General features: G+C 46.8%; 1 protein-coding gene across 2 annotated transcripts; it reads left to right on the top strand.

Moving 5' to 3' along the window:
• Window positions 1-1781: 1781 nt before the first annotated feature.
• Window positions 1782-4706, top strand: LOC124653177 (probable inorganic phosphate transporter 1-8). 2 transcript variants are annotated; one of them, XM_047192245.1, is made up of 2 exons: window positions 1782-1790; window positions 3032-4706. In XM_047192245.1, exons 1-2 carry the CDS (start codon window positions 1782-1784, stop codon window positions 4622-4624), a joined length of 1602 nt encoding a protein of 533 aa, XP_047048201.1. In that variant the 3' UTR covers window positions 4625-4706. The 2 variants fall into 2 exon arrangements, with proteins under 2 accessions (XP_047048201.1, XP_047048200.1); XM_047192244.1 differs by lacking the exon at window positions 1782-1790 and having other exon boundaries at window positions 3014-4706.
• Window positions 4707-14441: the final 9735 nt, after the last annotated feature.

The raw sequence follows: 14441 nt of genomic DNA, 5'->3' as shown, positions 1-14441 counted from the left end.
CGTTGTTTTCAACAGTTAATGTTTACAAGCTCTAATTGAGACACTACTTAAAAGTAAAATAGAGAAAAATGCATCTATCGTTGGATTGAATCAGTCTGAAGCATCGGACGAGGATTAGAAAAAGGAGCGGCTATAATTAGATGGTTTGAATTTGCACCAATCATGTGAGAATATACAATGTGTATATGTATATATTTTATCCCAATGCAGTGATGCTGGTCAACTGCATAACGGATATACCTGGGATCATTCCATATCCGTTCCGTTCTCTTATCTAATCCTACTTGGACGCCGTTAGTCAACGGCTTAAGGGATATACCCAAGCACATTTGAAGTATCCATTCTTTGTTCTCGCTGGAATAATTGTAAATATTAATATTGACAGTGCATATTTTGCCACTTATTTTTCTCGTGGAAACGTCCCGAGCTCGTCGTCTCGACTGCGACGGGAACGAGACATACACCGGGTACTTTCTCCTGCATTGCCGTGTGCCGACCACAAAGGTATCCGGTTGGATTGACGCCACACGACAGGGAGGACAGACGATCAAACAAGGATTTTGTGTTTGTTATTATCGAGCACGGCTTGCCTGGGCACGCTTTTTTTAGTTGATAGACAGGCAATTTGGTATGGACCTACCGAACTGGACAAATTAGTCATCAAACTTATGTTAAAGGAAGATTGTTTAAGTTTCCTTAATGTGCGTCACACACAGCATATTCTCGTGGATCCCAGCAACGCGTTATGAACTCCACGAAGGTGTAGAGACGGCACCAGTTATTACCGAGAAGGAAGACCATTTTTTAGTTGGAGGTGGCGTCGGTAGTGAGATATCTGTGGTCATTTCGTCAATCTTAAGATATTTTTTTAGAATTCGAGATGTTCATAAAGATATGCCGTGTTAGTGTTAGCGTTTATAGAGAGGTACTCCATATACAAAGATAGGCATAGTATCTATGAACGCTGCGTTTTGCAAAAAAAAAAAAAAAACTGCTGGTTCCACCTGTTATGTTAGCTATAGTGCTAGTATCTTAGGTAGTATCATGCACCCTAGGCTCACAAGAATGCTGATGTAGCATCTAATTAAGGAGGAGAGATGACATTAGAGTAACACAGGTGTATCATAGCACATATTATGAGAAAAAATAAAAGCAAATAGATCTTATACACATATTTGCATTAGGATTCTACAAACAATAAATTTATGAGATTATGATACTCAAGGAAAAAAAATAGCACGCTAAACAAAACAGCGTGGCCTTCCAAAATATGCTATGAAGATTATAACGTGCTAATAGCATGCTATTTTACAAAATAGCGTTTCACAAAAAGTTAAAAAATAACAAATGTAGTATGTATATTAAGAATTTCAAGAGCTCAAAAATTATCCACATCACAACGATCAATAAATCAAATTGACAAAGTCATGATCGCACTGAAGGACAAAGATTTATCAGTCCAACAAGTAGACAAGTAGATAACTAATTAACTTGCCAACATGCAAACAATTAAAGAGCCAACTACATAGCAGAAGTAGTAATTAATCAAAATGAGATTAACTAGATGGATAATGCATGCGGTCATCATCTGATTCAGAAGAAAAATTGCATATTGCAGCTCATCACAATGAAAAACTAGATGCAACTTCTTCTTCTTAGGAAGATTGCATCAGCAGCTTTTACTCGTTGTGATGTTGATTCTTCTTGTTCTTAAGCATGTACATGTTGTGTGAGGAGGAGTGAGAATTGTCAATGTGCTTCTATGATTTCCAACAGGTTGAATGGCTACGGTTATAGTGAGGCTTTCGGAAGCTCATGGGCCAAAATATCCAAAATAGCTAGTCGAATGCTCGATTTCCCTATAAAAATAGCACCTCTACAATGCTATAAATATAGCGCCGCTATAACGCTACGAAAAATAGCGCGCATAGCGCCACTAATAGCGTGATTAGCGCCATAGCGAGCCAAATGTGCATAGCGTAGCGTTCACTCTCCAAATACGCTATAGCGCCGCTATAACGCCGAAATAGCGCGCTATTTTTTCGTTGATGATACTACTTTATAATAATATCTTATAAAAATAGTATCATAGACAAGTATTAAATACATGATATTACTATATGATACTATGTATTATGGTCAGCCTACTCACCGACCTCGGCCGGGCGGCTCTAGGCCGATCGTTGATAACATGAGATTGACTAGCCGGAGTCCATGATCTCGCCAGTGCAAATTCGGTTATCTCGGTGTGACGTGATCTGGTTCATCTATTTGAATCTGAGCGGCCTAACCTTTTTCCAGAAAAAGAAAAAAATTGAAATTGTTGGGCCTCACACGAGAAAAACCCTAGCAACACGGGATCCGCGTCCCGTCAGCGCTAGGCCACTCCCGCTCGAACGTTCTGCCGGCATATTGTTCGTTTTCGAAATCATGGTAATAAGTATCTTTTGTCTGCAAAAGATCTTCTCGCAAACCAAGAAACATATTCCATTCCAAATCATTTATAAACCATTTAAATGGGCTCGTCAATGAAACCTTTCCTAGTCGACTGTCCTCAGGCTCAAAAAATAAACTGTAAGTTCGCGTGAAAGACGCGATTCTACGACAGGAAGAGATCACAAGTACTATTGTCAATGTCGCCACCGGTTGACGAGCAGTAGAAGTGGAGTATAAGGATAGGAACGGATCCGAGAAATTAGACACCGTGAAAACCGTGGACTTTGGGGCTCATCTGAATGGAAATATCAATACTTAATTTATAGCATCGTTTTGATGGCTGGAGCTCCATGATGAAGAAGCAAGTTCAAGGAACACTGCGATCCCGAAAGTCCACCATCATGTCCTTGTCCGCCGCAAACCCGATCAGCAATGGTTGGAAGGAGTGGAACAGCTGGAACCTGAGCCGTCAGTTCAGAGAGGACATAGCTAGTATTTATACCCGCGGCAGCCGCGCCATTTGAGCACAGACAGCAGATTCCCCAACAGGCAGGTCTCCGTCCTCAGTGCGGCAAGCATGGCGCGGTCGGAGCAGCAAGGGCTGCAGGTGCTCAGCGCGCTTGACGCGGCCAAGACACAGTGGTACCATTTCACGGCCATCGTCGTCGCCGGCATGGGCTTCTTCACCGACGCCTACGACCTCTTCTGCATCTCCCTCGTCACCAAGCTGCTCGGCCGGATATACTACACCGACTCGACCCTGCCGAACCCCGGCACCCTGCCTCCCGGCGTGGCGGCGGCGGTCAACGGCGTGGCCTTCTGTGGCACGCTCTCCGGCCAGCTCTTCTTCGGGTGGCTCGGCGACAAGCTCGGCCGCAAGAGCGTCTACGGGATGACGCTGATACTCATGGTCATCTGCTCCCTCGGGTCCGGCCTCTCCTTGGCCCACACCCCCAAGAGCGTCATGGCCACGCTCTGCTTCTTCCGCTTCTGGCTCGGCTTCGGCATCGGCGGCGACTATCCGCTGTCCGCCACCATCATGTCCGAGTACGCCAACAAGAAGACCCGCGGCGCCTTCATCGCCGCCGTGTTCGCCATGCAGGGCTTCGGCATCCTCGCCGGCGGTATCGTGACGCTCATAATCTCCGCTGCCTTCCGGGCCGCATACCCGAAACCGGCCTACCAGGACAACGCCGCCGGGTCCATCGGGTCGGAGGCCGACTTCGTCTGGCGCATCATCCTCATGCTCGGCGCCGTGCCGGCCCTGCTCACCTACTACTGGCGCATGAAGATGCCGGAGACGGCGCGCTACACCGCCCTCGTCGCCAAGGACGCCAAGCTAGCGGCGGCCGATATGTCCAAGGTGCTGAACGTGCAGCTCGAGGATGAATCCAAGAAGATGGAGGAGATGGTCAGCCGTGGCAACAACGAGTTCGGCCTCTTCTCCCCGCAGTTCGCGCGACGCCACGGCCTCCACCTCGTCGGCACGGCCACCACGTGGTTCCTCCTCGACATCGCCTTCTACAGCCAGAACCTGTTCCAGAAGGACATCTTCACCGCCATCAACTGGATCCCCAAAGCGAAAACCATGAGCGCGCTCGACGAGGTGTTCCGCATCTCCCGCGCGCAGACGCTCCTCGCGCTCTGCGGCACCGTGCCTGGCTACTGGTTCACCGTCTTCCTCATCGACGTCGTTGGCCGCTTCGCCATCCAGCTCATGGGCTTCTTCATGATGACCGCCTTCATGCTCGGCCTCGCCATCCCCTACCACCACTGGACGACGCCCGGCAACCAGGTCGGCTTCGTGATCATGTACGGCTTCACCTTCTTCTTCGCCAACTTCGGACCCAACGCAACCACATTCGTCGTGCCGGCGGAGATCTTCCCGGCGAGGCTTCGGTCGACGTGCCACGGGATATCAGCCGCTGCCGGTAAGGCCGGAGCCATGATCGGGGCCTTCGGGTTCCTGTACGCCGCGCAGGACAAACACAAGCCTGACGCCGGGTACAAGCCCGGGATCGGCATCCGGAACTCTCTCTTCGTCCTCGCCGGGATCAACCTACTCGGGTTCGCCTTCACATTCCTCGTGCCCGAGGCCAACGGAAAGTCGCTCGAGGAGATGTCCGGCGAGGCCGAGGACAACGAGGACGAGGCACGCGAGCCCAAAGTGCAGCCGTCGATGGCGTAGACCGGCCGTATGTGAGAACTGAGAAGTCCATAGTCTTTTGGAATTTGGATATGCTATTACTTCTTTGTGCATGTAAGTCAAGCTTCTGCTCAGTTTCGTCCAATGTACAATTTGATTTTTTTTGTTGGATTCTGTAATATGAACACTAAATGTTGTGTTGGTTTTTTTTTGGGGGAGAGAAAAATGTTTGTTTTGCTAATTATTGGGTTGGGCTGATTTTTAACATTTTGCGTGACGATGGCCTGAATACGTGTGGGAGTTCGTTCGTGCCAATTTGTACTTGAAATTGAGCAGATGTGACCGGGAGTAGGAGATTGGTGACGCCCGTGTAGCTGTCAATGGCGTAGGCCGTCAGGACATGTAATTTGTATATGTCATGATCATGATTTATTTTGTACTAGTTAGATGCCCATACGTTACTACGAAAATTACTTGTATAAAAAAAAAACAGCCACGGGATATTCTACAAACATTATGGAAGTAGCTTACACATGAAAAGTCATGCAGTCCGTCAATATGATTCAGCACGAACTATTAATGTGCCACTCTGGTAATGAACGATAATCCTATACCTACGTACGGTTTGGTTTAGACTACTTATAATGGGAGTAACTTCACTAGTAACTAAGTGTCTAACTCAGCAAATTTGCTTACAGTGAGTTAATGAGGAGAATGGAGTAACATAGCTAGTTACTATAACATCACACTTCCCAAGATACAATGAGTCTATAAGCTAATTAATGAAGACATCTTTGATACTACTTTGATGTTACTAACCACTATGAAGGTAGTAACATAGAGTAGTAACATGTGCATGTTACTACTCTATGTTACTTCCCAGTATGACTAGTCTTACGGAAACTTGTACGGGCTGACGTGCCGTGAATTTGTTGGCTTAGTTTTGATTCTCCCCTTGAAACACGGGCCACGTTCTGGTTTTGTGCTCGCCTTTCTGCTGTCCGTAAGAAATTTCCGTAACCAAATTTTGTAGGTGTAGCATTACTCGGTAATGAAAGGTACATCTCACTGTATTTCATTTGTTAACTGCAAGTTTCTCATGATTCAATCCTATATTGTTTTTATCTCCTACCTCAGATGACGATGTAAATGAATCACAGTCTTTTGTTTATTCATATTTTCTTCAAGGTTAATGCCTTACTTTTCATTTTGATTCAGTTGCAGGGGAGGACACCATAGTATAAGCATCTCCGTCCTTCCTAAAATGATTTTTTTCTTACAATTGCCATCATAAATTTGGCAATTTGTTATCCGTTCTAGTTACTACTACTTGCTTAGTGGATACTCTTTTTATTTTCTATTTTGATTTAGTTGCAGGGAGAATAGTATCAAAGAAGAGGTGTCTCTTCAATTTCTCTCTCGAGCAGTCACTACAGATTGTGATGTCTAAGTATTTGGACGCCACATATATTTGGATCCATCTTAGAGTATAGGTGACGATCGATTTTGTCTTCACAGAGAAGTGTGAGTGCAACAATTTATGGCATAATTTCTTCTACGTACTAGTCGCCCATCCATATATATATTCAGTAAAGGACGTAAGTATAAATATTAACAAATCCATTTTTGTGTTCACATTTATCATTGGCGTCCAAACGTAGCAAATACAAATGATATTTATCAAAGTGTGGCTTAGCTAGGTATTACATATTTTATTTCATCTCTAAACATGTATATTAAAAGTTTGCTTACACTAATTTTGGCTATGTTTTGTATTTTATATTGTCCTTCTGAACATGCATATTAGTTGCTTATTATAACTCTTTCGGATACCTTATAACCGTCAATCATATGATAAGTGTTATTTCTTGAACAAATACATTTTTAAACATAACTAGTTGAATGCCCGTGCGTTGCCACGGCCCTCGAGTTTTTCATCACCATGTGCAATTTTTTTTGAATAAACCGTCTTAATGAACATTATAATTTTTTTTTTAAACATGCATCATTCGGCTAGACAAGGTTCCTGCAAACTTAAAAACGACAAAAAAAAACAAGTATGAATAGAAAATGCATTAACAACATTCTCTCTCCTAGGTGGTCCTTCAAGGAAGTACTATGCCTCCTAGTCACATTTTTTATCATCTCTAGAAACGTGGGTTTCACTATCCATCTCTAGAGAAGTCTATGAACAAATATTTGTCAAAAAGAGGAGACGTATAGATATCTGACAAAAACAAAGTATAACAACAATAATGTGTTCTTCAAACCAACAAAAAGACTAACATCATAGTGCATAATTTAATTTTTTAGTCAGTCATTAAGCATAATTAACAATAAACAGATTAACAAATTGCTCCTAGAAATCTCTCATAATTAAAAGTTTCTCTTTTTCCTAAATGCTTCACCCGTGGAGAATCAGATTCTATTAGCCAGACTACCAGATGACAATAGAACAAGTTGTTCTCATACAAGAATATAGATCGTTCACATATACCCACACTGGTACACAAAATATATTGAGATGATGCATTGCAAACTGTCGGACTATAGATTCAGTAAAGCTACTCTTAACATGATAATTCATATATTTGCCAGTGCAAGCCTCCTAATGGTTTCCTCGCTTTTTATGCAAAGAAACCATGATATATACAAGAAGTCTATTGATCCCTTCACACCGAATCACTAAGAATATTGTTGAAGAAAACCATCAAATTGCTATTCCGGAACGATATATGGCCCATAAACTATACATTTGCTTCATTGTGCAGTGTCGGCAATCCAAAATTCAAGTGCACCATCGTGCGCATACACATAATCTCCATCCGTAGAACACCATCCATATCATATATCCCCCAGTTAGTTCATATGACATAGTATATTCATAAGTCCATTCTTGCTTGGGGAAAAGGCTTCGATGATGTTGTTGTCGTAATGCAACTCATAGTTAACACAAGGACATCCTCAATTACTCTTGTCGTGTTACTCTCTTCTAAAGCCTCTCATAACAGCACGAGTTAGACCAATTTATCTTTTCTGCAATGTTTTTACATCAGACAAATAGACTTGGGCATGTGCCTCCAAATTTGGCTCAGCATTCCATATTGATTATCAGGTCCCACGATTATTTTGAATGATTTTTGCTGCTAAATATTTCACAGTTCAGTCAACCAATAAATGTCATTTCCTGCAAATATTATGGATTTAATAGTTTTCACTTCTCTTTATATGAGGAAAATGTGAAAATAGGATGAAATTACTTCATGCAATTATGTCTTTATATATACCAAACGCAACCATGTAAACCAACTCAATACAAGATAAACTGATCCCACATCTGAATGAAAATCTGCCACCATGCTGATATATATAAAATGTAAATGTTTCGCATTATATCAACCTAGATGTTCACCACTAAAAGGCTATCTGGGCTGATATAAAATCACAGGAATTTGCATGGTTTGAGACACAGGTGAAAGCTAAAATCACTAAATTTGTGACCCTTTAGTTAGGAGAGGCAATCCCAAGGTAAACATGTGATATAATTGTGGCCCATTCGGCAAAAAGTAGATTGGTTCCATGTGTTAGAAAAACAAAGACCAATTGCCTTGTGCAGAATAAGTCAATTCAACAACAAAAAAATACTGGAGTAACTTGTTCCTTCATCGCCACATGTTCAAAATGTTTGGGCATCTACTTGCACCAAGACGTCATTCACTCTGTTTGTAAAACAAACAGTTCCAACTGGACCTTGTTATTTGAGAAAATGATTCTGATAAAACAAACATTCTTTAGTAATTAATCCACTCGATCAATCAAATTTTCCTGCATGTATTCCACATTTTGTAATTCACCGTGACTAACTTCTACAGTTAAACAAATTCAACAAGCCAAATATACACTTTCACTTAAGAAGAGGGATACAAAGCGCATAGTAAGTGTTAGTCGGGAAAGGGGAGCAGCGATTTGGCTCTCGGGCGCACGTGCTCCCGCGTGGTGATTGGTCCACTAGCGCATAGGGTGGTGTGCCACTTGATTTTGGTGAAGGAATACATATGGGTAGAAAATTGGTTACACGTACGTGAATCGTATGAGATTTAATGGACCAGGGGTCGAGAGATGAACGTGGCGTGGGCAGGCCATTCCTGTACGGTCGGTACATAATGACTCGTGAAATTGCATCCTGGTAATTAACAACAGCAAAAAAAAGGGGAGTGAATGGTACAGATTTGTATCCAACGAGAATTCCCTTTTTGCAGCCTCGTGGTTTGTGGACTCTTACGACGAAAAAACATGAGCAGCCTCTCTCCCGTATAAAGCAATGAAATTTCTTCTCGGCTAGGGGATAATTAAAATCATCCTTAGAGCATCTTTACTTGTGATTCCCAAATAAGCGTCAGCAGCAGTGCCTATATAACATTGTTCATACATTAAAATTTAAGTTTTCTTTGAAAACTTCATAAATTTAAGAATAAATAGGGCCGGCCGTTTCACATTGGGGAGTCCCATAATATCAGCCGCCAAAAATTTAAGTTTTCTTTGAAGACTTCATAAATTTAAATAGACACAGAAGTTCATTAATTTTTTTTGCAAAAGATTGTGCAATTTAAATTAAAACATTAAAAATCTTAAACAAATAGAAGGCCCGGTAGGTCGTGCTCTCCACGCCATCGTCGTAGTTGGAGGAGGCTAATGCATCGTCGAGTCTGTCGTAGTTCTACTCATTTGGAGCCGGACCTGGCACAGCCGCCGACATTTCGTCCAAGAAGACGACTACATTTCCACTATCCGTCTCCGACCACCACTCCATAAAATGTCGCCGGCTTCCGGTACCGTGTCGTACAAGTGGTTCATCAGTGTCGTCTAGCCCGACGCGTCTTTTGGGTCATCTGGCACGTGGTGCGTCGCTTAGATCTCGAGCTCGATGTCCCACCACTTCTTCTCCCTTGATGGTGGCAGCACCGGGATGACGACCTTCTCCTTTTTCATGGACACCTCCTTCTTCGGGAGCCGAAGGTACATGCACTCGTGTGGCGGCGAATGCTCCTCTTTCTTCGAGCGAAGGACACTGCCGTCAGGGCAGAAGAAAGCCCGTGCGGTGCCTCAAGGATGACCATTCCACTAGAGGTTTGTGGTGGTGGGTACGGCAAGGAACGATGGCACGACACCGATATGTACGAGCTTGAACCTGATCGGGACTACGCGGGAAAGGACGCTCTCTGGAAAATGTGGTCGTGTCGGGGGTGGTGACCATGCATGGCGAACGCTTGGTTGACATCTTGCTCGTGCCAACACGCTCGCCGGACGATGCGGTTGAAACGCTCGGAGTCTGCGATGGCGAAGCAGGCTCTTTTCACTTCTCCCTTGCCCTGGAACACGCCCAACCACTCTTGGATGTTCGGCCCCCATGCTGGGTCGTTCAGCTGCTACTGGGGCAGCTACGCTCGCTCCATGATCAGGGCGCGGAGCTATGCCCCCTCCAGCAACGGTGAAACCACATACCCACCGTTATACATGTGACAACCGTGTGGCAGCCGATAATACCGCATCACAAGAAGGCCACTTTTTGATGCACCGCCGCCTCCTCAAAGATTGAGGTTTACAGGCGGTGCTGGGCGGTGCTCGTCGTCCCAGCCCGCCGGCACCGTTGCCCCCGACTTCGTGGTTGTGTGCCATCGCCGAGAATAAGGTGGGTGGCGGTGATGGTTTTTGGAGGAACGACAAGAATGAATGGAGAAGGGCACACAAAGAAGGGTGGGGTTATAATTGAGGATGGTGTGCGCATTGAAGACGGCGACAGCTCTGTCGTTGCCGTGTGGAGCAAACTGGCGTTCTCCCGCCATATTGCCGCCTCGGGAAACCAACACGTTCATTGAAGACGAGAATCGGCCTCCTCTACGCGGTCATTTAAAATGTAACGCGGAGTTTGTGTCGCTGCCAGGACAACACTACTATCAAAAACCTACGTGGCACAAGGCGTAGGCGCGCCCGTTCACACCCTATCTGTAGGATGGGCAAGGGTTACCGACGGTTTTATTGGACTCAAAAACCCACCGGCGAATCATGGAACGCCTCGTGTGAGCCGAAAAACACGCGTCGACCCTAATTTAGCTATGAGGGTTGCTATTGGGCAACCGTTGGAGATGCTCTTAAATTACACTTTTTTGTGTTTGATTTTGGAGATCAAATCTTCAAACCCTGCCCTCGATTTTGTATTGCAGGTTCTGATCTATGAGGACTTGCGAGGTAGACTCAAGCATATCCTGGTGAAGAAACTGTGGGACAAGTGGCCGGTGCGAACAAAGAAGCCAAGAAGCAGTGATCGACAACCAACCCCGCAAAAAAAGCATCAACCAATGGGCGCCCTAGTGAAGAGCAGCTCGCCGCGGAAGAAGGTCCAGCTGGTTCGCATAAATCGACGGCCGCTTGCCATCAGAGGAACACTTGCTCAAGGTACTGGTTTCATGTATTGAGTCGATGTTTACCAAGAGTTAGAGCATCTCCACCGGTAGTCTTCAAATAGGCGCCGGCAGGAGTGCTGGTACTGCCGTATGGGAGGCGCCGACACAAAATCCTCTATTTAGAAACGCTGCTCCCATATCGGTGCCTGCAAACTGGTGGCCCCGATAGATTTAAAAAATCAAATTAAAATGTTGAAAACGATATTCATACAAAGTTCGAACGAAATTTATACAAATTTAACGTGAATTTAAACTAAAAAACTAAAAAAACATTTAGCGGCGCTGGGAGTTGAAGGCGCTGAAGTCCAGATCGTCGCCGCTGGATGACATGAAGGACCAGCTGTCGACGTCGTCGGCCTCCTCCTCGTCAGCCTTCTCCTTCTTTGGCGCTGGCAGCTCGGATGATCTGGCGAGGTCGACGTAGTTGGCGCCATGGTCCTTGGCGGATCACACCGCCGCCTGCCGCGGGTCGATCGTGATGTGACGGTAGTCTTCGTCGACGGAGCGGCCGACAATGTACTGTAGGGCGGGGAACTCCTCCTCGTCGCCGTCGCCACGAAGGGCCGCCTGCGCCTCGGCCTCCTTCTCCCTCCATTGCTTCTTCGCCAGCGGAAGTGGTGGCGAGGCGTCCTCCTCCTTGACGCGGGAGCGGCGGCCCGACCCCGTCGTCCGACGAGCCGGAGCAGAGGACGCGCGCCTCGCCTCATCACGGATAACGACGCCTCCGGAAGGAGGCGCGGGCGCGGCAGAGCGCGTGCGCGCGACGACAGACGACGATCCGATGCGCGAGCTTCTAGACGCCGCGGTCCTTTCAGGTGCCCTGTGCAGGGTAGGCGCCGACGCCATGGTCGCCGCCTGCGGGAAGTACATCGGCTCCCGTTGCCCGCGGACGCGCGGACGGAAGCCCTACTGGCGAAGCTTGTCGTCGATGGAGCGGCCGTACCACCAGGCACGGTGACCAACATTGTTGAAGCGACTGCCCGAGAGGTTGTCCGTCCGCGCGAGCTCGACGGCGTGCTCGTGTTCGAAGCGGCGTGCCCAGGACGGGCTTTCGAGGGCATTCTTCGGCAGGTTCCTCTCCTCCGGCGTCATCTCGGCCCGCCGTTTCCTGGCGAGGGCCCGCGTCTGTGGTCCTTGCGGTGGCGGCGGCACGGAGAAGCCGCCATTGTAGACGTGCCAGCCGTGCGGCAACTTGTACTGTACTGGCACGGGGATGCGGTGCCAGTACACTACGTCGGCCTCGTCGAAGGTTAGCTGCGTTGAGCGGAGCATGCCGCCGCCGCTGCCGCCGGCCTGGTCGTTGTACGCTATCGTGTCGACGGGGTGCGTGGGTGGTTCGCGCGGAGGTTGAGGACGGAGGCGGCTAGGGTTGAACGGCGGGGAAAAGCGAGAAGTGTGCGCCGGTGGGGTTTCAAGGGAAGCGGCGGACGCGCATTGAAGGCGCGTCGGTAAGGTAGGTGGACGTCGCGTGGCCAGTCACCGCCCTCGCCGTTTGGGTTTCCATGTGGGAGGCCATTAACGCCGATGACTAACCTCCCCGCGTCGTTTCCGATGCGAACCGCCGCGTCTTCTCGCTGACAAGGCACCCCATCCGGGAAAACCGTCGTTCCGCGAGATGCCAGCGCGCCTGATTCGCGCCCTTGACGAAGGAGCCGGCACGGGGTTGCCGGCGATTTTATTGGGCTCGAAATTTGACCAGCGCCGTTAGAGACGTGCTGGTGCGAGTCCATTTTATCTCCCGGCCCCCAAAAGGCTATCGGGAGCGCTATCAAGGCCGCCGGTGAAGATGCTTCTTAAGTAAGCTTCAGGTAAAAGGTTCCATCATTTCTGAACTCGTGTAATTTAATGCTCCAGCTTTTTTGTTTTTGTTTTCGGATATGCTCAAGCGAAACCGGTACCAGACGTTTACGTTGGTCCAACACGTTCGTCCGTAGTGTGTACTTGCACCTGTGGCTAGCGGCTGGTAATAAATGTGCTGGACTCTGAGCCTAATACTACGGTTCAATAATCTGGATACCAAGTCCAATACATGAGCATATACACAGCCGGGGGACCAACTGTCGTCTGCTGGTTGGTTCAAGTAGGGAGAGCAAATAGACCCGGGAGCCAGTTTGGATTTCCGTCGGGAAAGACAATAAGAATGTGCCTGCACACTTCACAACATCCTTACGTTGATTTCACTCTTTGACTTACATGTTTCATCCATTTGAAAGTGCATGTTATGCATGTAGGACCCTCATATCCTTATTCCCCAAGTCCACCAACAATCACTTAGCTGCAGGCACAAAGTCACAATGGATGGCAGTTTAAAATCCATAGCCAAGCACGCATAGTAATGATGTTGCAGCTCCTAGCATACATAAATAGTAGTAAGCCTTTCACTCAATCTCACATGTAACCTGCTAATAAAAATGTAAAACAGCGCATGAATGTTCTTGGACACATCAGATGATCTGACCAACGTGTAGCTCCTTTCACTGCGTCACATACCCAGATTGCCGGCACAAAAAAGTGCCGGCAAAGGCATCAAAAGTGCCGGCAAAGATTTTTCAAGGCACAAAAAAAAGTGCTACGTTTATTCCAGTCGAGGTAGGTCTTTGCCGGCATTTTTAGAAAAGTGCCGTTAATTGTATTTTAAGGCACTTCCAAAAATGCCGCTAGTTAGTATTGCTGGCACTTTTGAAAGATGCCATGGAATCTTTTTGCTGGCACTTTCCGAAAATGCCATAGAATCTTTTTGCCGGCACTTTTCAGAAAAATGCCATCAGTTGTATTTTCAGGCACTTCTAGAAATGCCGTTATTTACTAGGGATTTCTATTTTCGTGCCCTCGGTTCCTTAGTTGTACTCAGTTTTCCCCAGCTCCTTAGTTTTTCCTCAGTTTTACCCAAACTTTTGTCTGAAACCATCACACGTGATGTAACGGCCGATTGCTCGACGGTTGACCGTTATCTTCGACTAGTGGGGCCACGTAGAGCCCGCAAAGACACGTCAGACCATCCATCTTTGTTTGACCGTAAGCATCGCTGTATCCACGACCAAAACGCGAGCGAGTGGGGCTTCGGTATATCGAATGACAAGTGGGGCCATGACGCCGATACAAGGGGCAATACACGGGTAGGATTAGATTTTTAAATGGAGCTCTACGGCGATGGCACGGAGGAGGTGGCATGCGGGGTGCCGAGATGAGATCGACGTCCACAATGAGCTGCATGAGGCGAGACCGGACGCATTAGATAGATATGAACTAGACGCGTTTAACCATGCAAAGAAGAGAAGAAATGGTCGACGACATCGAAGACTACGTCAAAACTTTGGCTGACCGTGTCGGACACGAACACGAGCAATGTAGAGAAAACTAGTGTCTCTCCTTTCGGCGTGTATAGGTGGGTGCTAGGA

Source organism: Lolium rigidum, chromosome 5, assembly GCF_022539505.1.
Source record: "Lolium rigidum isolate FL_2022 chromosome 5, APGP_CSIRO_Lrig_0.1, whole genome shotgun sequence".
In the NCBI taxonomy this organism is placed as follows: Eukaryota; Viridiplantae; Streptophyta; class Magnoliopsida; order Poales; family Poaceae; genus Lolium; species Lolium rigidum.
This window is presented reverse-complemented; position numbering and strand designations above follow the sequence as displayed.

Bases quoted from the DNA above. Each gene is read 5' to 3' on its own strand.
- LOC124653177 (XM_047192244.1), top strand. From the start codon at position 3,014: ATGGCGCGGTCGGAGCAGCAAGGGCTGCAGGTGCTCAGCGCGCTTGAC.